We start from the raw sequence: 26,817 nt of genomic DNA, 5'->3' as shown, positions 1-26,817 counted from the left end.
TAACACAAATTCAGTTGTCACTAGCCGCTTGACAAATTTCACTTGTCTAAATTGCCACCTTCAGGTTGTGACATGGTTCTACCATATCCAAGCTATCAGATAACTACTGCTGATACATGACACTATTATTGAAAAACATTTATGGGTGTTAGTGTTAATTTCTTCCCAGTACAACTTTCAAGTCATATGGTATCAGAGCCAGTACAAGGGTTTTAGAGCTTTCAGATGAGCTACAGACAACCATCTAGTTTGCCTAGCTATTGCATAAGCCAATTCAAAATTATGAGCTGAATTTACAAAGCTTTTTTAAACTTACATGTGTCTTGACTACATTTACAATACTTCAACAACTGCATTTCACAAAAAAAGGCTTTGTAAATTCGACAATAAATGTTAATAATTTTATAACAAAAATGATCAAGATTTTTTAAACTTTTACCAACATTTTCTACTGTTTTAAAATAAATGCACAACGATTTTCAAAAATAAAATGACTTACTTCAGATTTCTGCGCAGCATATGTAGTCTGTATCTCGTTGAGTTTTTCCTGTGCCAGACGCAATTCTGTAGCGTGGTCTGCAAAAACAAGGCAAACACCGAGCTAGTCACTTTACTTGCACGAATGTTCTATCCCAACACTGATAAGCCATATTAGGAAATGATAAGAGCGAAGCCAGCTGCAATGTAAGGCGGGATAATATTGTCAATCTATATTATTGAACATTTTGAAACCCGACCCTTAACAGTCGTTCCACCATATTTTCACCTACACTGCTGAATAAACATAAGACTTTTGATCAATACATTTCTGCATATTTATTACATTGCATTTCGTCACTGAGATGGGGACTCATTCTGTTTAAGTTTTTCTTCTAGTTATGTATTCCGTAATAGAAATATGGGTAAAAACTGTATGAAACAAATCAGGGCTAGCTCTGCCACTCGCCAATTGCAAATTTTAGAAATAATTGGCAAATTTTATTTTAATTTGGCGAAAAATTCATACAATAATTGATATTTGCTGGAGTTTTTGGACATTTTTGGACATAATTTGGCGAAATGTTTTGCACACCCAGAGATAGCCCTCCAAATGCTACATGATTAACTGCTCACTTATATTTAAACAAAATAGACGACGGACAAACATCCAATACCAAGCTTAAATTAAGTCATTCAGCTAAAATTGTATTTTAAAAATAACAATAATAATGTCCTTGTAGACATATAATATGGGAAATATATTTAACAACATTTTTAAGTTCAGTTTATTATTATTCCTACATCTACCAAGTACATTCTTAAATGCATTCCCAAATCCTGGATAAAGAAATTACATCAATAAATGAATATGAAACAATTGGTGTATCAAGATCATATAGGTGTGTTTATTAGGGATGTGTGGTATTCAAAGGATAAATAATTATAGATGTTACAATACACCCTACCTGTACTGTACCAAAATCAATTTCCAGCAAAACTAATGATGTACAGTATTTTTTATGGTTTGGGATGGAGAAATGCAAACAAATATTTTAAAGGCATCCAGAGTAGAAACCAATCATGTTTCAAAAATTTCTATTTCATTTTGGGATTTTTGCAAGTTCACGAATGATACGGAACGAAAAGTATGTTAAAAGATAGATGGATAAATATTTGCCTGAACATTTAAACACCTGAATTACTATACTAGTATGCACCAAAAATAATACTAAAAGATTTAACAAACATTCTGAGAGTAATGCTAAAGCAATATGTACCCTATCGGGGCCCAACAAGTTTTCATATCTCCTAAGTTAAAGAATCATAACTCTGTTTAATGAGTAAATCGCCATGAAAGTAAAACTTGATCCGTAACAGTATATCATAAAGTTGCCTACAAAATTTCAGCTCAATATCTCGAGGCACTGTGAAAAAAAAACTGTCCGGAAAACTGTATGTGGGACAGGTGGATGGACAGACAGAAGAACTGAGATGAAACCTACAGTCCCCTCGGTTGGACCAATAGGGGACTAATAAAACTCATATACTAATGAATGCCATATTCTGGTTGCAGTGCAATTCACAAAGGTTGAACTGCAGATTTTTCAGCCACTGTATTTAGCAATTTACCATAATTATACTGGGTGTGTTATTTACCAAGGTGAAACTGACAAATGGTGAAATATGTCAATGGGTTTATTCCACCAGTGTAGAGTCAGTGTTATTGCTTTTTCAATATATGGAGCCCGTCTTGATGGCTACCGACTTGAGAAATTTATACCCACTTCAAATATGAATTGCATGAATGTTGCTAGCTAATGGCCAACTTCAGCATACTCGGTACAATAAGGCCTGTACTTTCTGGAGATGCAAAAAAAGAAAGAAAAAAAAAGAAGAAAAGTCACATCGTTTTATCAAGGTGTACTTGTATCCCAATGAAAAAAATATTAAAAAATCACCACCAAATCAATTATGTATTTTCCAGTCTGGGAATTAATATCCAGACATTTTATGTAAACAGCTGGTGATTCATTCTGTTGACTTTTGTCTAGTATTCATTACAGGTACACAGCCTGAGGTAAAATCTGCTTTATTATAATCACAGTATTCCAATTAGTGTTTCCTCCAGACTCAGGGCAAAGCACTAAACTTTGGAGGCAGGTACATGATTATTTAACACAGGATATTTTTAAAACGTGGGCTGAAATTTATTTATCAATATTTATTTTTTATACATTCCCTAATAATTGTATCTTTCCAATAATAATATTATAACAGTACTAAGATAAATTCAGTATTATAAGCAGGGGAATTTTTAAAAAACAAGAGCAAGAAAGAGAGTGAGAGAGAGAGAGAGAGAGAGAGAGAGAGAGAGAGAGAGAGAGAGAGAGAGAGCCCCCACTTACACTGACAACCTGATATAATTAGCTTTTTATCTATTTCTTATTTTGTGATCAAATTATTTATATAATCTTGCTTGGCATTACTTTTTCTTGCAACCAATTTGAAGTTAATTACACCAGTAACAGAAAATGTTTTATTTAATGACACACTCAACACATTTTATTTACGGTTATATGGCGTCAGACATATGGTTAAGTACCACACAGATATTGGGAGAGAAAACCCGCTGTCACTGCTTCATGGGCTACTCTTTTTCGATTAGCAGCAAGGGATCTTTTATATGCACCATCCCACAGACAGGATAGCACATACAACAGCCTTTGATATACCAGTTGTGGTGCACTGGCTGGAATGAAAATAGCCCAATGGGCCCACCGACGGGTATCGATCCCAGACCGACCGCACATCGAGTGAGCGCTTTACCACTGGGCTACGTCCTGCCCCACCAGTAACAGATACGGATATACAATATAATGCAATTCTTTATTTATTACGTGTCGTTAGCACATTTTTTAAAGTATACCTGTACATCAGTTTATATATGAGCCACTTGTTTTAATTTCTGATTTGAACCTGCTGACCGGCCTCGGTGGCGTCGTGGTTAGCCATCGGTCTACAGGCTGGTAGTTATAGGGTTCGGATCCCAGTCGAGGCATGGGGTTTTTAATCCAGGTACCGACTCCAAATCCTGAGTGAGTGCGTCGCAAGGCTCAATGGGTAGGTGTAAACTACTTGCACCGACCAGTGATCTATAACTGGTTCAACAAAGACCATGGTTTGTGCTATCCTGCCTGTGGGAAGCGCAAATAAAAGATCCCTTGCTGGCTGTCATAAAAGAGTAGCATATGTGGCAACAGCGGGTTTCCTCTTAAAATCTGTGTGGTCCTTAACCATATGTCTGATGCCATATAACCGTAAATAAAATGTGTTGAGTGCGTCGTTAAATAAAACATTTTCTTTTCTTTCTTGAACCTGCTGACTTTATAGGACAATATACACCCACAAGTTAGCACACGTCCAAGATGGGCGGGGCTGGGGTGGGGGTTTACGGTGGTATTGAGGCAAGATCATCACCACTGTTTGCCAATTGTATGTTCTATACCAGTCTGAATTATAAGTTTACTGAATTAAATATATATATTTAAAAAAAAAACATTTAATTTAGTTCTCTATTTTATTACTAAAATACTAAAACAAAATGGCGGTTAACTGTGCATACAACAGGATATTGAGGTGAGCTCTTGCCACAACTGCAACCTAAATACCAAAATCTCTAGTGAACAGAGCACAGTGACAAAGCTTTAGCAAACATGCATTATCAGCATACAAAACTGAATATAAATCATTAAATCAAATGCTGAATAAACAGACTGACAGCAATAGTTATAAATTTGCCCATATTTCTGTTGCTAACACACAACAGCCAACCAGAGAACTGGTTGGACTAGAATGCGATAACAGGGTACTACAAATTGCTGATAAAAATGAGATTTCAAGTTCCTCTACAAGGCGTGACACATACATCTAAGCAGAGAAAAAAAAACCAGAGAGATAAATTTTAACCGTAACATTTATACGCCTTTTTTAAATTGACATTTTTACATTTTAGGGGATATAGTCACAATTATTGTACACTTATTGTACATGTTTGTGAAAATGTTGGTAATGCCAAAATAGGCATTTTCTGTGATAAATAATAAATAAAAAAGAAAGAAAGGTTTTATTTAATGACGCACTCAACACATTTTATTTACGGTTATATGGCGTCAGACATATGGTTAAGGACCACACAGATTTTGAGAGGAAACCCACTGTCGCCACATAGTCTACTCTTTTACGACAGGCCGCAAGGGATCTTTTATTTGCGCTTCCCACAGGCAGGATAGCACAAACCATGGCCTTTGCTGAACCAGTTATGGATCACTGGTCAGTGCAAGTGGTTTACACCTACCCATTGAGCCTTGCGGAGCACTCACTCAGGGTTTGGAGTCGGTATCTAGATTAAAAAACCCATGCCTCGACTGGGATCCGAACCCAGTACCTACCAGCCTGTAGACCAATGGCCTACGACGCCGCCACCGAGGCCGGTGAAATAATAAATAAATAATTGCAGTTAACTAAAAAATATCAGAATAGTAGTGTTGTCACTCAGAAATATAAACCAAATATTCATCCATTAAAACAGCAGCCAGATCTTTGTTAATATGGAGATGCAAATCCAAATTCAAAGTTTCACTCGCAGGTTAGGTCTAATATAAGAAATTTTTAAAAATATATACAGTCAAACCTCTCAAAACCGGAATTCTCTCAAAACCAGACGTTTTTCATGATCCCTTTTCAAATATCAGTTTAAAAAAGAACCTCTCTAAACAGGATACCTCTTAAAACCAGACATTTTACTTGGTCCCAAGGGTGTACGGTTTAGGGGTTTCACTGTATATATATTTTCACAATGTTCCTGGAAACAATAGTTTTTTTATAGGCCATATGTTTTCTCCATAATCATTTAAAATATATGTTATATTATTTTAATGTTGGTGTTTTTACCAAAATCTGGCAAGACAGATGCAAAAATATTATCCACTTAGGTAAACTACAAATAAATGATATTATGAAGCACTAATATTGGGCAAACATATTTATTGAACTCATTATCATGTGACATAATTTATAAAAAGCACAAATTTGATCAAAATATTTTTTAAACAAGTGAAAATGAAAAACAAATTAAAATGGTTTACTTGTATTCAAAATAAACCTGTGACATTAAAATATTGCACATGCATTTTAAATGACGTTTTCAAAAATCATTTCAAAAAAAAATATTCTTGCTCTATTCTTAAACTCAAACACATTATCAGTAAAAAATATTATATGTTGTTGTTTTAAATACTGTATTTAGGATTCATGGAAGGTCCAAATTATATGGTGAAATCACTTCTCTTTCCAACTTTGTGAGGGTGAAGTTTTTAACAGGATTGGACTTAAGGTTTTTTTTTATAATAAAAGAAGTTATATTACCCCAATATTATTTTATAATTTTGATATTTTTTATTTGTATGTTGAATTTTTTAATTGCAAGAAATTATATTGTGTGTTCATTATATTCATTATATTGTGTGAAACTAGTCTCCAACAAATAAAATGTAACTGAAAATAATACTCAAAACTGAAACAGGAAATATACTCAACAACGAAAGTTTAGCTAATGTTAAAAGAAATGGCATAACATTTATAAATTAACCTATTTTTATTAATTAGTATTCACATCTGAAATGTTTACCATTTACATACAACATAAACTCATCAACCTTTGCCTTAACACAACAGGAGGACCTGCTTTTGTTTTAAGTTTATTCAACCATGGCAAATTTAGACATTGTAAAAGATATTTGCTAAACTTTTGTTCTTGAGTATATGTCTGTCTACTATTTGAATGCTAGAATTGCAACAAAGACATATTTTGGTGAACCGGTGAATGTACAAATAACTTCCTCAAAGACGTCTAGATTAATGATTTCAACATTAATGTATCTCTGAAAAAGTTTGTTTTGTTTAATGACACCACTAGAGCACATTGATTAATTAAGAACTGGCTATTAGATGTCAAACATTTGGTCAATCTGACTCAGTCATCAGAGAAAACCCACTACATGTTTCCATTTGCAGCAGACAGGAAAGCACAAACCATGGCCTTTAACCAGTTGTGGAGCGTTGGTTGGAATGAGAAAAATCCAAGTCAGTTGAATGGATCCACCAGGGTGGTTCGATCCAGCCATGCAACCATTTCAGGCAAGTGCTCAACCGACTGAGCTAAATTCTGCCACAGCGACCTGCTTAATGTGGGACAATAACACTCTGTTCTTTTATGTTCGTCTTCCTTGAAACAGACCCAAACCATAACCCTTCTGTTGGTTGATAATAATTTTCACTGTCATACAGAGATACAGACAGAGCAAATGTAATTTAGTGTCATAACAAAGGTGTAATAAACAGTCATATCTCTTGTTCTTCTAAGAGGTGATATTCTTAACAAAACGAACTGCTAGTACATGTATTTTTAATCTTTTAATAGCGTGCGTGAGCAATGTGTATTGTGATAGTTATTATTAATTACCAGTATATTTAGTCGTAATTAATTACTAGTATCTTGTACCACATGATTAACAGAATATAAGGGGAATAAATTCTGACAAACTCGTATGGTAACAGAAAATATATTGTAGTTTTATATAATAAATAAATACATGGTCATTGTCGTGAGTTCTGGGCCTGTGCTTATACAATTTTAGTCTAGATTCAAAAATTGTATGACCTCACATGCATGCAATTTGTACAACATTGTTACAATGTTATTAAGTTTCAAAGTCTAGACTCTATAAAACTTTTGTGAGCATCAGGCCTGACAATATAATGAGATGACTTAACACCAAGAGGAGAAATGTTAAACTTTGGGGATAACCCTAATTGTTTTCTGATTTGCCTACATAAATTGCTAGTTTTACTGGTGGAATTTAGTTTTGTTGATGAAGCATTGACAAAACAATGGGAGATTTTTCATTCCAGTACTGGCTCCAGCCCAGAGCAAGTGCACCACTAGACTCAATGTATTATGAATAAGTGTAAAGCCACATATGATACATAAGAGTTTCATCGTTTTCACCAGTGTGATTATGGGCAATGCCCCATGTCTCTCAAATATGGGGGAATGGGGAAAAATTACCTTGTTAATTCAGGTTAAGGGGCCGTTCAAATATTACGTAACGCTATTTTTGTCAAAATTAGACACCCACCCACCCCCTTGTAATGCTCTGTAACGCTAGACCATACACCCCCCAAAATATTACGTAACGCTCGGAGATACCCCCCCCCCTCCACGCCCAACACAGACAAAGCAACGTGGCAATGTATATTTATACCCATGAACGCTATGATGACGTCAATAAAGTGACGTATTGCTGTACGATGGATAAAGAAAGCACGTTTTCACTTTCGCCATTTTAAAATGGTTGACAGAGAAAGATTACACCAATCTCTAATTGAAGGGTATGGACGAGCTAACGTAGAGTTGTCCAAAAAGACGGTTCAACTTGAAGTTGCTAAAGTTTGGAAGGAAATGAAGAAGGAACCAGAGGATCTCACACGGCACGTCTCTAGAAAGCTTCAAGAATGGAAACAACTTGAAATGAAACGCAGAGGACGTTTGTTTTCTTTTTGGTCAAAGGTAGGCAACGTCAGTTTCGTTTGGCCTAAATAAAATGTGTTGGAAATAACAAACACAATATATTTTTATATGCAAGTTGATTCTGTGTATATTCAGTCAGGGCCTATATCGAAAGCCGAGTGGTTGTGGTTGTGGACTGCCAAATGCTATTCGAATCAGTGCAAGAGGTTCGAACCCAACCATTTGACAAGTTGTGTTTTTAAATGTATAGGTATATATATTTAGAGATAAAGAATAACTGGTTACGGCCTTATAGATATAGGATTTAAATATCCTGCGAAGGTTAGAATGGTTAATGCCGAGAGGCTCTGCTGAGCGGCATTCTTCATTCGACCTGATCAGGATAAATTTTATATCCTAAGGCAGTAACCAGTTATTTTATTTATCCTAACAAGAATAGTAAAATAAAAGTCATTATAATTTCTGTTTTATACCAAATTGTTAATTTATCATAATTATTCCAGCACGCACTTGCAGTATGACGTCATACATGACAGATGACTGTTTTTGTTTTTGTTTTTTTAAAAACGTTACTTACTAAGTTTATACATTTGTGTAGGTCCCAAAAGGCATCTCTAAGCTCTTGAGAAATAAATAAATCTATAAATGTTGATTCATTATTGAAACACAAAAGGACATTTATTGATACTGTATTAAAACTAACGATATATTTAGTATGTAGCTGAAAAACAAAGTATCGAATCGAGTTGAGCATATATCACGTGACCTATATTTTTGGTCAGTGACCGAACATATAAAGGTTTATCTAGTTATATCATGTCAATGTATATACCAATATACAGTGTATACCAAAAAAATGTAGGCCTATTGAAGTCGCTGTCTCTAGTTAACTGTTAATAAAGGTTTGAGTTGATTTATTTCGGAAAATGAGAAGAAATTGGAAAACATGGTATATGCAGTTGGCCTCCCCAGTACACTGAATGCATCAAGTTTCAATGTATTTGACTTGATACCTTGTGACAAAGTATTTTATATATATATATATATATATATATATATATATATATATATATATATATATATATATATATATATATATATATATATATAATGGTGAGTGTTAATATTTTTTATCGTATTTTAAAATCATTATTAATTTTACAGATAGGCCTACATATTAATTTATCTTTTGTAGGTTCCAAAAAACAGACCTAGAAAAATCGGGTGTGAATGATGAATCTGAGATGAATGGAAACACTGCGATCGTTGGAGAGGAAGAAAAGGACACCCATCAGTCAGTAAAAGAAAGCCAAACCACTGTTCATACAGCTCCGAAGCAAGAAAAACTTGAAGCTGCTATATCTAAAATAAATGAGGATCTTAACAATTTGTACAAGAAAAAACATCAAGGATTGCTCTCAAAGACAGAATGTGAAGAACTGAAGAAAAAAACAGACAGAACTGGATAGAGTAAAATTGGATATGAAAAAATGTATAAAAAAACAAAGAAAGGCAACAGCGCTATCGAGATAATTTCAAACGAAAGCTGGAGGACTTAGATGATGAAACTCGCAAACATCTAAGAGGAACAACCATTGGTCGGCCACCAATTGTTGAAGATGAGAATCTTTTGCATAAGGTGATTGTAGATATTGCCATAGGCGGTTCAGCGGCAGATGACAGACGGCATTCTGAAGTTATCAGGACGGTCAGAACATTGGATGATTTGACTGCCTCCTTGAAGAAACAAGGGATCCATTTATCTAGAAGTGCAGTATACCTTCGGCTTCTTCCTCGAAATGCTACAACTCTAGAGGGTAAGAGACACTGTAAAAACTGTGCCTGTCAAACTGATTAGAGCACAGAACGATGAACATTCTCGCCACCAGGACAGGTATTTTGCTCGAGCATCCATTTCCAATTTGGAAGAGTTGGCATCACTTCTAGGACCAGGTGAAGTCACTTTTCACTCACAGGACGACAAAGCGAGAGTTCCAATAGGACTGACCGCCGCCAATAAACAGGCACCTTTGATCATGCACATGGAGTATAAAATCAAACTAAGTGATCATGATTTTGTCATTGCTGCTCAACATAAGTTGGTACCATCAGTGATCGCAGCAATATCGATTGGAAAAAAAACAGTTTTGATAGTCCCGGTGTTACTTATTCTGGGCCAACGTATGTGGGAATTCGAAGTGCTAAACATTCCTCATCATCTGCGCTGCATCACTTGCATGATATGAAACGTATTCTATCCTTGCCTGAATTCCGAGAAAGCATGTATTGTCAAGATGGACTACCGAAACCCATTATGATAATAACTGTGGATGGAGGCCCAGATGAAAACCCTCGGTACACAAAAACCATTCAGTGTGCAGTGGATTACTTCTGTTCATACAAATTGGATGCTTTATTCATCGCAACAAATGCCCCCGGAAGGAGTGCATTCAACCGTGTCGAGAGACGCATGGCTCCGCTTAGCCATGATATTGCAGGACTTGTACTGCCGCACGACCATTTCGGAAGTCATCTTAATCCACAGGGTGAAACGGTGGATAATGAGATGGAAAAAACAAAACTTCGAACATGCTGCAAACGTTCTAGCTGAAGTATGGTCAAACACTGTAATTGACGGGTACCCAACAGTAGCAGAATACATCCCTCCAAGTCAACCTGACGACCCTGTACTGGAAAAAAATCGCCTGTGGCATGAACAACATGTACGGGAAAGCCAGTACATGCTGCAAATTGTGAAATGTCGTAACCACTCATGTTGTGAGGAGCCAAGAAGTTCATATTTTGACATTGTCAAGGAGCGCTTCCTGCCCCCTCCTATGCCACTTTCGCAGACAGAAGATGGCTTGATGTGTTGCACTAATGATGTAACGGCACGGTTCCCATCACTCTTTGTACATTTAGTACTAGGGAATTCAGTTCTTCCCACAAGAACAAAGAACAAGTTTGCTAAGGGACTACCATACGACTTGCATGTCCAAGCTTACAGAGTGAACTACAAAAACGTATTTGTGATAGGTGTGGTCTATATCACGCCTCCATCAAGTCGATGACATCCCATTCCCGAATGTGCCGAAATAAATATCCGACTTTGAACCACGAAGCTCAAGCAGCCGTGCATCGTATCCGCCCTACACGTTTGGCTGCCAAGCGTCAGCGAGAACTGATGTGCGTCATACGATATATGGAAAATGAGGAATTTGAATGGCTTGATGAGGACGACGTTGACATCGATGGATTAGAAGTTCCAACCAATATATCGGTTGTTAACGGCACACCTCTGCTTTCACCTGAATCCCGAGAATCTCCTTGGGAAAACCAAAATTAAAATATCTAGTGTATTAAAGCATTTCAGCCTGATTTAAAATTGTTTTTGGTTAACATTTACTTCTTAAAAACCTACATTATATATTGTTGCCATGGCATAGCACGTTTAAGAGAAAACAAAATGTTGTTACGTAACGCTGTTCAGTACACCCCCCCACCCCTTGTAACGCCATATAACGCTTGGACGTACACCCCCCCCCACCCCCCTAAGCGTTACGTAATATTTGAATGGCCCCTAAGGTGATACTGAGATAACACAACTGACAGCAAGCGTGGAGCACGGCCCTGTCAAGTTACAAATAGTCCCATACTGAAAGGGAAATACTGCAGTTTTATAACTTTAGTAAAATATTTGTGATGTCTTAAAAAAAACGTTTTTTGTCTTTGTGTTAAATATGTTTTAAAAGACATGATATACTTCAAAGATCTGCTGCCATGCTAGTAAAACATTGGTTTTACCACCTCAAATTTTAGTTTACAAATGTGTTTAATTAGAGGCAATGGAGTTCATGCATAAAATTGCTTTATACTGCTCTATTATGTGCATGTCATACTATCATTGCCGTTCCCCCGACAATGCGTCACATTCAGGAACATTTGAGATGGACATGAATTTAGTATACATGTAGTTATGCATTATACAATTAACAAATATACCACATGCTCTATCAGAACACTTAATTTGAACATTTTTATTCAGAAAAGGACATTTTCTTCCTCCTCCTTATCAACTGGTAAATAAACAAATGTGATAAGTCCGAAAGTTTCAAACAAACTAGTGACAGTTAAAGATGAACCATCTTCTCAAGAACTGCCTGCAGTGGCCATGCTGACCTGTGAGCACAATGAGTCGAATACCGAATACCGTATGTCAAGACATGGGTCACCTGCACTGCAATTCCATGTAGTGCTTGAGTCTTGGGAAACACTGCTATATGTTCCTTCCCTTTGGAGCAGACATTAATCCACTTGTACATGTAGCCAGCAAACTGGCACTTTTAACACTGAACGTTAGTTTGTCTTACACAGTTGTTAGCCATAATGAGAAAGAAGTAGACATCGCCATAACATTTTGGACCTCATCTGATTTAAAAACAAAAGCACACAATAGACATCAAGACACCATGTTGTTTATTGTCAAAGCTCAATTAGTTTCACAGTGGTGAGATATTGGACCATAGCCAAGTGCTTTGATCACTTGATATGAATGCATTATGGATGTAATGGAAAGAAACCTGAATGCTTATAAAACATTTATTTCCAAAAACTGTAACCTCTAGTTCAACAAATTTGATGGAAATCTGCAGTTTAATTTAACAAAACTAGTATTGACCACTTATAAATTAATACTTTTCATCTTCTAAGTTAAAAACTGACATGTCTTCTTGGTTGTAACAACATACACAGTGACATGTATATATATATGAAGGGTCCACGGGAATAACTTAAGATGGCCAAACAGTTGTGTATGTCATGGTCACAATGACACACTAAATTAAAAACTTATCAATTATAGACCTTTTTTTAATGTCAAGTTACCAAATTGTAAACCCGTAAATGCTATATATTCTGTTTTCTCTCACTTTTTCCCAATCCATTCCAATCTAGGAGCAATAACAGTTTGGCATTCTCTAGCAATCCCCAAATCATACAAAAAAACAATTCAAATATATAAATATATATATATATATTAAATTAAGATTCAAATCTATGCGTTAATTAATATATCATTTACTGTAACTTATATACAGGATCTTTACTGTACAAGGGGCAAGATTTAGCTCAGTCGGTTGAGTGCATGCCTGAGGTGCTTGCGTCGCAGGATCCATTCAGCTGAATGGGATTTTTCTCGTTCCAACAACTGATCAAAGGCCATGGTATATGCTTTCCTGTTTGTGGGAAAGTGCATATAACAGATCCCTTTCTGCATTAGGAAAAATGTAGCAGCTTTCCTCTGTTGACTATGAGTCATAATTACCAAATGTTTGACATCCAATAGCCAATGATTAATAAATCGATGTGCACTGATGGTGTCATTAAACAAAACAAACTTTAACTTTTCATTGTACAGCGATGAAGAAAGGAAGGAAATGTTTTATTTAACGACACATTCAACACATTTTATTTACAGTTATATGACGTTGGACATATGGTCAAGGACCACACATACTGAGAGAGAAAACACGCTGTTGCCACTTCATGGACTACTCTTTTTGATTAGCAGCAAGGGATCTTTTATATGCACCATCCCACAGACAGGATAACACATACCACGGCCTTTGATATACCAGTCGTGGTGCACTGGCTGGAGCGAGAAATAGTCCAATGGGCCCACCGACGGGGATCGATCCCAGACCGACTGCACATCAAGCGAATGTTTGACCACTGAACTACGTCCCGCCCCTTGTACAGCCATGAAGTCGAGGCTCCACATGGTCATACGGTCTTCTTAGTTGTTTTGAAGAAAAAACTCCTGACAACCCCCACCCGACCCCCCATAAATTTAATACCCTGTCATACCTCTTCCAGTAGAGACAGCATAATTGTTGAATGGTCTCTTTCCAAGAATAATAATTCATTTAATGTACATATTGAAATAAAAAATATTTTAAAGTCTGTACACATTTGTTTGTTTTCTTTACACTCACAGAGCATTCATGGCAATCATTTTCCTGTTTTCTTGCCAAAATCTTACAAAAATATTTATTGCGTTTTGGTTGTGCATGGTAATGTATGGTGTATTTTTAAAAACACACCACCAGGGCTCACACAATAATGAATTTTGATATAACCAGATATGTAGTGTTTCCTTGAAAATTATTAAAATGTGGTTAACTAAAGGAACATTTTATTAGCCAAAAACTAAAGGTTGTAGCCACTTTGTATAGAAATTAGCAATTGGTTAATATAGCAATGGGCAGGGTGAGCCCTGAACATGATAATACAGGGACTCAGTCTGTATAGTTAATTCACCCTGATCATACACATGAATAATGTGTGTTTGCACTTGCTATTTATGTATTGGTAGAACATATTTTATCTACTTAGTTCTAAAATGTTGGGAAAATAATAATGGAAATTGTGGTCGCTTTTAGGTTTTACCCAGTTAATAGCATGTGCACTCTTTATGGTCAGAGCAAATGAACTATATAGAATGATTCCCTACAACAGAAGTCAATTTGTGAACCCATTATGATATGAGTAAATAATTCATCAGATCTGCAATAAATATATGGCAAAAAGCTAATGAATTTGTATTACGCAAATAATATATGATCAGGATCATGATGTTGCAAGTTTAAAATGCGGAACAAGAAGGTAGTCAAATGTTTTACAAGATTTTTGCAATGGATCATTTTTTAAATTTTTTTGGCAGAAGAAGAATAAGTGTTTTATTTATATACTTGTTTCTTGTGACCATATGTTCTACACATCTGGATTTTTCCATTAGCTCACTTTAGGTTTTACCTTATTAATAGTAGAGGAAATGGTTTATTTAACGACACACTCAACACTAATAATAGAGATGCACAGTATAACCGGTATGCTGCAATATAAATTTTGAACAATATTTATTGCAATATTTGTCCAACGTACAGGTACATTGCGCTTATATATTTTGTACATGTGTTAGTCACACATATTATATCTTCACACAAAAATTTAAAATTTAAGAAAAGAAACAATACAGTAGCTTCTCTTGTTCAGAACAAATCTTGACTGACTGGTGCACCATTCTAGTAAGATATACAAAAATGCACTTTATAATTGAGAACTGGTCTTAGCAATATATCATAGTACATATTGCAATTCAGGTTTCTCTATCGCTATACCCATCACTAATTAATAGGGAGTGGAAGCAAGCTCTTATGGTCAGGGCAAAACTAACTACACAGAATGAGTCCCTTTATGATGCAAATGAAAAATTATGTCTACGGAAGTCAAGTTGCACAAAATCCAATCAAAATCTAAGACAGAATAAATAATTTAACACACCTGAGGTAAATATATATGGAAAAGAACTAATGATACTTATATATACTCAAAACAAGTTAAGGGTAAAAAATATTTGTGCATATAAATATAAGCAAACAAGCTAAAATGGTGACCACTAATGATAAAACAATTCTTTGATGGCTCAAAAACATAAAACACACCAAAAAAACCTTTTCATTAGACCTTAGTTTATTACCCTGATAAAAAAAGTTATGCACCCCTACAATGATGATCACACAAGTATCATAAACTTCAGTAACTGGTGTAGCCACCGTTAGCATTCACACATTTTTGACAACGTTGGAGCATGCTGTTCATCAGGCGTTGGAAATAACGTTGAGGAATCGCTTGCCATTTTGTGACTAATTGCTGAGCTAGTTGCTGACGGTATGGATGTGATGTGATTGAACTCGCCACCCTAGTTCATCCCACGCACTGAATGGGTGACAAGTCAGGTGAATATGCAGGCCAATCCATGTGCTGAACGTTCTGCTGCTGCGGGAAGTCGATCACCACCCTGGCACGATGAGGTCTTGCATTGTCGTCCGGGAACCAAGCTCCTGGTCCAATCTGTTGCAGAAATGGAATTACAAGAGGTTGAACAATCTCATTGAGATAACGCTGACCTTTCAAATTTCCATTAATGATGTACAGAGGGTTTTTGTGGTTCATGGATATCCCTGCCCACACCATTACACTTCCTCCTCCGAATGGTAGACGTTTAGCAACGTTGACATCAGCAAATATTTCTCCTTGACGACGATAAACACGAGCCCGGCCCTCATTGAACTGGAGCGAGAAGCTCGACTCATCTGTGTGTCTCTGCCCACTGACCACGGTTCCACCGGATATGACGTCTGCACCAAGTTTGGTGAGCCCTTCTGTGACGGTCCAGTAGCTGTGATCAGACTACAGGACGCCGGCATTGCAAACCTCGGTCTCACAGACGATTCCTAATGGTCTGATCAGACACGTTATTGCCTGTAGCAACTCTGGCTTGATCCCGAAGATGCTGTGTGGTCACAAAGCCTGTCGCAACACCGTTATCATCAGGAAGCGGTCTTCTTGTGCTGTTGTTGATCAGAGTCTTCCAGAAAAGGGGCAATTCCGAATTGCACCAGTTGTCCTGAACCTCTGCCAGTCTACCAATAACACTTTCGCTTACATTTAGACGGTGAGCCACAGTTCTCCAAGTTTGTCCATCTTGTAGCCAGCCAATGGACCTTCCCCTGTCTTGAAAACTGAGTTGTCGTCGAACCATCATCAAATTTCAAGTGATGATGAAAGAAAAATGCTCATTCCTTTTATTGCTAAAATTGGCATGCATGAAATGCAAAACACGTGCAAATGGTACATGAGGTGTCACAATGAGGGTTTCGAGGCAGTTTGTAAAATTTAGTCTGACTAAGTTCTTGCTTCAAATAGATGAAACGGAAATCTGGGTTAACTTAAAAAGTTTCTAAAAATAAATGCAATGATTGCATGTAACATAATAACGTGAAGTCTATAATCAAATGATAACACAAAGGGGGATATTCTAACCCTATTTGGCTTAAAAAAGACATACTTACAAAAATGATCAAAAAAATTTCTTTGACCCTTAACTTCTTTTGAGTAGTATATATAAAAATATCATATAACCAGGATCTTGTTGTATTTTTCAAAATAAATATATATTGAAAAACAAAAAAGCAGTGGAAATATTTATAGGATTTGGGTAAGGAACATTTACTTTAGACTGGTTGCATATTACAACTGTTGAAATATAATGTTGTTTACGGATTTGCTGCACATCAAGTATCTAATATTCAGCCTAAAACATTTGTCGAAATACTAGTAGTATGTCTGCGTGACATCCTGTAATCGTGAAGTTTGCAAGTTTTAATTTCTAAGGTTTACAGGTCATGACGTAACCAGTTTGCATAAATTTAACTGCATAACCGACACGCGAACAGAACGGCAATTCGCGTGAAATATTGTGCCCTGAATTACATTCATCTGGACTACCAAACCTAGTTATTGTATGGTCCAAAACATTTTAATTGAACTACGATCGAGGGAATTCCACAACACGCTTCATTTTTTAAATTTGGAAATCTTCTTGTGAAAAGTCATGAAAAATATGGCAAAACAAACTCGTAGTGATGAGGCTATATATACACAACAATCGTATAATGTATTTTTGAATTTTATATAAACGACCGCTGTGTATAGAGACTTGGCAAATGAGGGCCAGCTATATGCATGGCAAATAATAAAAAATATATTATTTCATGACGAAAATAACTGAATACGATGAATTAAAATAATAAACAGTCGGAACATGAACTCACCATTTATTATTATTATTATCATGTGCGTGTGCATGGAATTTAGCGGTTACAACGTTATAGTGCTTGATTCAAAAATGGATAACATGTTTTCCAGTGTCACCAATGTGGCATACGACCAGTCAGTCGTTTTTCGTTAAACGTTTGCAAATTATTCTGACTAATTTGCAAAGTGGTCATTCGGTTTAATGTATAGCGTAAAAAAAACCCAGTATAGGGGCCTACTGTCGCATGTTTTGCCATCCAAAGGTTGGCTTAATTATTACATAACCCAAATGAATCCAGTTCTATGTGCAGGGACAAGTTCAGCCTGCCGTTTGTGCGTGTGTGCAAGCACGTTAATATTGCATTTTTATAGCCACCCCCCTTAGATAAAACACCGCCCACTCCACTCCAAAACCATACCAAAAAGGTAGTAGTAAGCTAATAATAATAATAACTGTGTATTATTATTATTGGATGTATTATCATATTGGTAAAGTCACGTCGCGGTGGGGTGGGTGAGGTCAGTTGTTACATTACATAAATTTATTGCCACTTGCAATTTTGCGCATTTGAAATATGACTAAATACAGCAAAATAACCTTTTAGTCTTACAGTGTATTTATCTGCGGTAAAATTAACTTTTTTTAAAATGTACGTAAGGAGCCCCAAAATTGCAATCGGTTTAAAATTATTAAGTTCAATCCCTGTTGATAGTATGTGTACTGTCCGCAGTTAGTTTCTCTTTCAGATAATCTACCTCACCAGCTGATAATTTGTAATTTTTATTTATTTATTTATTATTGTTATTATTATTATTATTATTATTTTTTTAGTACTGTAGGGGCAATATTATGCTATTCATCTGTCTATAGAAACCGTTCACAAAAGGGTCCGCCAGATTCATATACTCCCCCCCCACCCCCCGTTCAGAAAACATACTGCTCATACAGTACTTAGTATGTATTCCTCCTGTTCCAGATGGTTCAGTAATATGGATCAGTCGAGTACTTATTTACCTCCTATATATACATTTTTGCTGTGAATATAGCCAGCCCTCGGTCGCAGTGACTATATACACGGGTTATGTTATTTACGTAGATGGTTAAATAAAGTACTTTTAGCGACAAATCAAATGTATATATTTTCAGACAATACTTTATTAATTAATTAGGTCAACAATCCGTGATAGAATGCCTTTAATGTGGTAAACTGACATGTTCTAAAATAAAAAGTTGCAAACAAAAGAATCACCACAACTTTATTAATGTATTCTAAAGATGCATCCATTCTGTACTGTTCCAGATTAGTTTTTGGATACTGGTATGCAGAACATAAGCAGTCAAATTGGTACTCACTGATTACGTAAAGTATATAATTCACACAACCAAATAATTGGTTACCTAGAGGTAAAAATCATGTGCAGAGACTTCTGGTTACCTAAGATTTTGAAATATTGTCCCCTGGTGTAATAAAAACAAACGTACATTTATGGAATGTTTCAGCACGATTTGTAAAACACAGTCCAACTCTTATAAATGTTAATGTTTTTGTATTTTTGTTTGTTTAAATCACTTAATATATACTGTTGTTATTGTTACAAATATGACAACAGTCAATTATTATTCACATTACTTAGGTTTTTAATGATTATTGAAGGATGGAAAGAAATGCACTCAACACATTTTATTTACGGTTATATGGCAAAGGGCATGGTTAAGGACCACACAGACATTGAGAGAGGAAACCCCACTGTCGCCAACCCATGGGTCACTCCCCTCGACCAGCAGCAAGGGATCTTTTATATACACCATCCCACAGACAGGATAACACATACCAGCCTTTGATATACCAGTCATAGTGCACTGACTGGAGCGAGAAATAGCCAAATGGGCCCAATCGATCCCAGACCGATCGCACATCAAGCGAACACTTTATCACCAGGCTACATCCCGCCCCTCAATGATTATTGAGACTCCAGTTTTAAATCCATGGAAGGGTGTGATGTAGTCCAGTGGTAAAGTGCTTACTTGATGCGCAGTCGGTCTAGGATTGATCCCCATGGGTGGGCATGTTGGACTATTCATCATTCTAGCCAGTGCGCCACGACTGTGGTAAGTGCTACCCTGTCTGAGAAATGGTGCATATAAAAGAACCCTTGCTACTAATGGAAAAATGTAGATTTACCTAATGTTTGAGATCCAATAGCCTGTGATTAATAAAGTAGTGTGTTCTAGTGGTGTCGTTAAACAAAACAAACTAACTTTTAAATACGTCATTTATTGTTTCATCAAAAACAATGAGCACCTGTAGTATGTAATTTTAAGTGTAGATATTCATTCATTCCATATTGGACAAACAACCAACAACAGGGGGCAGGGGGTATGAAAGGTGTTTTTTTTAATAAATAATACCTACCACTGACTTCCTCTGTACCTTCTGTCAAAATATCTTTTGTCAAGTTTGTAAGTTGTCCAGTTAGGGAAGAAATGCTTCCACCCAACCATGACATGTTGTTAACATTTGAACTTAAGGTACGAGGAATTTTTCAAGCTTTGCAAACATTAAACTATTATTATTATTGACATTTTATGGGTTAATCATGGTTATAAACTATGTTACTTTGATATGCCAACACGACGATCGCCATATTGACACTATACACGTGTCAGTGCGCATGTCTAGTTATTAATGGGAGATTACTCCCTTTCATCGAATGAGTTCCGGTTTTGGAAAACCGGTTAAACTTAAAGGGACATTCTTGAGTTTGTTGCAATGTTTTAAGATGTTATCGAGTAATAAAATATTTCTACGATTAAACTTACATATTAAAAATATTTTCTTGTTTAGAATATTTGTGGCTGTATATTAAACGTGTTTCTGATCGTTCTAATATTTGTACTAGGTTAATTTTCATTTTATTTCCTAAAAAATATTTTTTCGTACGTACGAAATTCTTTGAAGACAAAATCCAGTTTGGGCTTCTTACAAATATTAAGACAACCAGAAACACATTGAATATACAGACACTGATATTCTAAACAAGAAAATATATTTAATATGTAAGTTTAATCGTAGAAATATTTTATTAGTCGGAAACATCTTGCAATGCAGAAAACTCGGGAATGTCTCTTTAAATTAAAGGCTCGGGTGTATCAAATCAAATACTATTGCTGATAATGTTAACGTTCACTAATCACACACCCAGTCTCTAAACAAAATTGTGGCATTGCACATTTAATCTACCCACAAGAAAGCAGAAGGTCACATGCCATTTAATAAAAAATTTGAACATTTTTATTTTTGCTGAAAATTTTAGTTTGACACAGAACTGTCTTTTTTTGTACAATGCAACATAAATGACAAATAGGCTAAATGAGGTGTTTTGGTTGTATGATCGAATACCCTCTCTGGTTGTTATTATCCTTTGCTGCTAATGGAAAATGTTTTATGGTAGACATTTGGAGGCTATATCTGCTAAACATCACTGACCAAAATGATGGTTGATATTTTGAACTTGTGCATACCTTTTCATATCTTTAGTGAAACTCATGAATGCTTTTTTTTATTGTTTTAGATGAAATGACTGAATTGACCATTATGGTGGTAGTATTCATGACGGGTACTACCAGAGTGAATGACATGACAGGTATATGTTTTCCAATGACCTCTGTCCTGTGCTTGTTTTGATTTAATAAACAAGTCTGGGAGTGGCAGTCCTCTTTTTAGCAGTGTAACTTAAGAAGGATATCCTCATGAGTGGCTATTTTTGTATAGACGAGGTACACTAGAGATTCATACCCATTCCACTCTGCATTATACAGAGATGCCGTCTTGATTGTGAATAACGCTTTTATCATTCAGGTTTCACTGAAGACAACAATTGTCAAAATTATCAAATGTTTTACATCCAATAGCCAATGATTAATAATGTGCTCTAGTTAAACAAAACAAACCTTAACTTTAAAAAAAGGAAGTGTTTACCGGTAATCATTAATGACACATTTTAAACTATAACAGTTTGGTGTTTAACATAATGGTTATTTCAACACCATGTTGAGAAAAGAGAAAAAACTTAAATTTTCTGCCACCATGCATTCAAAGTTTTCTGAAAAGCAGCAAGGGATCTTTTGCAGACAACACCATACATACATTCGCCTTTGAATCAACAATGGGATATTGGTTGGGAGGGGGAAACTCCAACTGAATTATGTAAAAAATGCTATGTACAGGTAGCAATTTCACACCACCAGGTCAAGCCACACATCCTGAAGACTAAGGAGCTGTGCTTTTGAAGGATGTATGTTTAAAGACTGTTTGAGAGTATGAGACAACTAGCGTCTCTATGAGTAATCGAGTACTCAAGTACCAGTGCAAGGAAAAAACCACTCATTTAATTATATTGGTTACGTCATTTTGCCACATGCTTGCAGCCGGTTACATTATAGGGCTATGAGAATGTGTGGAATGAAATACAATGGCATGATTTGGTATCCATGTTCAGCACTGGAATTAAGATGCATAGTGCTATTTTACTTTATTCTTTAGTATCATTATCATCTAGTGTAACGGTCATGTAATCGGGTCTGGGTCAAGTTTGACCCCCCCAGTACAATATTTTTGACTCATGGGAGTCCTAGAGACAATACCAGGCTGTTCAAGAAGTTCACACACACACATTGTTCATCAGTTTCTTTCCATTGTTGTCCCTTATGTGAGGTTTGGTGGTCCTGTATGCATCTGTATGCAAGATATGGTCTGGACAAGGATTTACTGCTATGTGCAGTAGACTGTGAAAAGTAGGTTACAGTGACCTAGTAAAAGTACGTGACACACTGCCATCCCAAGTTGTTCCTACATGTGACGTTTGATGGTCCTGTATGCATCAGACAAGAAAAAGTTAACAGACGGACAATGACATACCATAATACGACCCATCATAGATGGGCGTATAAAAAAACCACACGACAGGTGCCACTGGAATGGTAGAATATACTAATCTTTTGCTCTGGGTGTGCAGAAAAATTTGCCAAATTATCTATTAAACTTCAAAAATTGAAAAAACCCAGTTCTTTTTTAACAGAATATCAATTATTACATGAAATTATTTTGCCAAATGAAAATAAAATTTCTAAAATTTGCAATTTGCAAATTCAGCAACTGCCAGAGCTAGCTCTGCATTGATTTGTACAGTGCATGTCAAGATTTATCAAATCAGTTAGTACTCCTGCTAAAGTAGGCTATCAACGATGTCGCCATGGGCAGTGGCATTCATTCTGTAGATAAAGCACCTGACCGATTCGTGGAAGCCAGTGGCGGATCCACAAAATCCATTTAGGGGAGCCCCCAGTGACATGAGGTGGAATGCCAAGGGAACTTTGGGGGAGGTTTGGAGGGGGATCGTAAAAAATGAAAATTAATATATAATAAAATTATAACTATTGCAAACTTTAGGGGTGGGGGTGGGGGGTGGGGGGGGGGGGCGTCTCTGGAAGCAGTCATAACTGTCTAAACTTTGTGCAGAAATATAATTTTGAATATGGAAACTGTTTTGTCATCTAATTGTCATTTTCAACAGCTTTGCCAGTTTCAAATTATTCTGTTCAGCATATACACGTTGTGATTCTTCATGTTGCATATGCAGGTTTAATTTTTACAATCTGCCACAGCTGCAAGTGTATTCAATACATACATCCCTACTGCAGTTTTATTGTTAGCACATGTATTTGGGAATATTGTGAGTACTATTTTGTACTAGTTCAAAAAATGAAAAACAAGCATCAATAACCATTATATCATTTTTATTTTATCTTTGTCCAGTTTTACACAGATGTAATGTGTAGCAATATAATTAGTTAGTATTTAAAAGTGATGATTGCTGCAATGCACATATGTATTTTCATGTCAATGATTGTGATGCTTTCATTACAGAATCAAATGCATGTACATTGTGTCCACACTAGCTATAAATAAGGTCATCTTTACAGACATAACACAATCATAACAAAGCTGGCATTTTACATCCAAAACAATACAATTACCTACAGCTACAGACAAAGTAAAGTTAATCAAGTTTCAATAACACAGCCAAAGCTATTGAATTAAAATCAGACATCATGATTATATACTAGCTGTTAAAAAACCAAGAGCCAAATTCACAAAATGTAACTTTACATTTATGGTTAAGTTGCAGAAAATTACATCAATATGTAAGACGGGTCATAGCAAGGACAAATGAAACTGATTTAAGTATATTATGAACTGTATTATTTGTACTGTTTATAATTGTAATAACTGTCATAAAATTACATTTAATTGTAAAGCTAGGCAATTAAATCCCCAAATGAAAACATTTGAAATATACATAAATAATTTTCTTTAGTCATTTCGTGATTTAGTATATTACTTAATTTTCTACTTTTAAACAGCTAGCTGTACTGTGAATTTGGCCCCTAGACTTAACTGCCACAATTAATATGGCTTTATTTCCAATATAAAGTGTCACAAACTTTGGACATCAAAATGTATCATTTTTAATCAAGTATCAAAAACAAAAATATTTTCTTTGTCACAATTTATATAGTAGTTTATATTAATGGAAGATATAAATATATGTGGAAAGGTTAAAAATTGCTATTCATTTGATCTTGCATACAATATACATTAAACAGAAGAGAATACTGGTGCACATATATTCTTAAACTGTATGCATTTTTAACACAAAAGTACTATATTATCAATTTAAGTTATTACACAAAATAAAAATAGGTAGTGTTTGTGTGTGAGAGAGAGAGAGAGACAGAGACAGACAGACAGACAGAGACAGAGAGACTTAGGTGCATAATGTATTGAGTTAATTCAGCATCTGTATCTAAATAAGACCATTTATTAATTTGTGGTTGATACTAGTGATGAGAATGTTACATCTTGCATTCACAGTCAATAAAAATATATTGGTGTTCATTATAGAGCTATACATTTTTTGTTGTTCACAATGTCAATCATTTAGTGTGGGTGGATGTGTTTGTGTGGGTGTGCATGCATGAGCATGCATATGTGCAAATAAAACATAGAAAAATACAGAACTGTTGAAAATGTGTTTTTTCTTAATGGATGAGACCTCATAAAATAATCAAATCTGTATAAGTCTGGCAATACAAAACATGGAAAGACTGAACACACTACTTGACTTCCATTATACTTATCTGTATATATTTAAACGTTACATCATCCAACTTCATTATAATGTTCATACTACACTGCAGTAATAAATGCAACAGTACATATATTTACAAAATTGTTTTACCTTTTTTTTTTTTAAATGCAGAATGAAATGTTTGATTACCCCCCCCCCCCCAAAAAAAAAAAACCCACAAAAACAAACACATCCTCAAATGACCTTCATTTTACTGCACTTTTATGAGTTTCTCTTAACTGGTTTATTCATTAAAATTTAAAATTCATATAAAAAAATACTCATGATGAATTACTTTTATTTCCAAAAGCAAACATATCTGATATATAATTTTGGAAACCATCAACATCAATTATTGGAACAAAATTTAACAGTGAATTTTCCATTAATAATTTGGTAGCTCCTGATCACTAGCTTCACTGGGGTACGTCAGTCACAGATTTCAACAAAGTAATATCAAACAATGATCATAAAATAGCTCAAATCAGTATATGCAGCTGTAAAACACAGCAATAAAACAACATACTAAGAACATTTACGCAGTGATATAAGAGTATGGTGCAATACAGCATACACATACAAACACACTTAGTCTAGTAAAACGGGAATCAGTCAGGTTTCCGATAACAAAGGCTAACAAGACAGTAAAGATTAGTAATTACATATATATTACTCCTTAATATACTTTAATTACTTTAGTATACATAAGAAAAAATACTATTTTGCTGACACTTCCATAGCGTCACAAATTTAAAATATTTTTGACGTGAAATATATTTTCCAAAACACTAGAATTAATCTACAACTTGAAATTATTAAAGCCATATAAATACAAGAATTCCACAGAATGTCTCACCTACCATAAACATTTTCTTTTCCATGCACTGTGATGCATAGGTGCAACTATAAACCAAGTTTCATTGACCTAAAACTAAACTTTAACTAAACTTTAATATAAAGTTGACAGTCGAAAAAGTGTATCTCACCTTTTTACTTTGTAAAGAAAAAGATAATAATTACTACATAAAAGACATCTCTAATGTGTTTGTGTCCAAACAAGATTTTAGATGCACAACAGAATTTAAATTCATAATCATCTGCTCATATATATCAAGTATCAAAAGCCAGGAATATAAGTTTAGGAAATACAACACAGTAAATTACTATGTTGATTACCGTAGTTAATACCAGGGCACTGCATAAATGACTAGTATACAATTTGTTCTGTCAAAGCCATGTGCATATTGTATGCATATCAGGGCTTACACTGGAAATAATTTTGTTTCAGGCACTTTTCAGATATGCAGAGTATTTCCTTGAAAATTATTAAAATAAAGTGGCTTTTTAAACAAAATTTCATTAGCCAAATACTAAATGTAACCACTTTGATTAAAAATTGGCATTTAACTTGTTTGACTATGGGCAGAGTAAGGCCTGTGTATGCATGCCATATGGGTTGTTTTAATGCAGAATAAAACATCCTGCTAATATTAATGTACGTGTTAACTGTTTATACAAATAATAGAAATTTTATATATTTACATATTAATCTAAAGAGACACAACGACTATGCTCATTAATATGGATGTACCCAAATGAACTTGGTGCATTTATTATTTAGCCGACACTAATTTATGTGACAAAACATATGTACCTTTGAGAAAATGGTTTATTTTTCCACCTTTTAAATTTTGAATGCACTTATTGTTGTTTCTGTAAACACATCAACTAACATTTTAAAACAAACAAGTATCTCGAGCAATCTGACATGAAATTAGGCAAGTGGTCTTTTTACCTCTAACAGTGTTCTCCAACTTGCCCTAGTTGGTATAAGTTATGAACAGGAAGACATGATGGGAATGGTGTCCTCCATTAGAAATTTTTTCGAAAAGGCATCTGTA

At 35.3% G+C, this 26,817-nt stretch overlaps 1 protein-coding gene across 3 annotated transcripts in view; it reads right to left on the bottom strand.

Annotated features, from left to right (window-relative positions):
* LOC121371218 (thyroid receptor-interacting protein 11-like) overlaps nt 1-20,386 on the bottom strand; it is a 73,164-nt gene extending 52,778 nt beyond the window's left edge. For all 3 annotated transcript variants that reach the window (XM_041496948.1, XM_041496949.1, XM_041496950.1), the window contains exons 1-2: nt 20,140-20,386; nt 500-576 (exon numbers count right to left, since the gene is read on the bottom strand). In XM_041496948.1, coding sequence (XP_041352882.1) covers nt 500-576; nt 20,140-20,233 — 171 coding nt within the window. In that variant the 5' untranslated portion in view covers nt 20,234-20,386. The remainder of the gene's footprint in view (nt 1-499; nt 577-20,139) is intronic.
* Nucleotides 20,387-26,817: the final 6,431 nt, after the last annotated feature.

This window comes from Gigantopelta aegis, chromosome 4 (assembly GCF_016097555.1).
Source record: "Gigantopelta aegis isolate Gae_Host chromosome 4, Gae_host_genome, whole genome shotgun sequence".
Lineage (NCBI taxonomy): Eukaryota > Metazoa > Mollusca > Gastropoda > Neomphalida > Peltospiridae > Gigantopelta > Gigantopelta aegis.
Note: the sequence above shows the minus strand (reverse complement) of the source record. Positions and strands in the feature narration are given on the sequence as shown.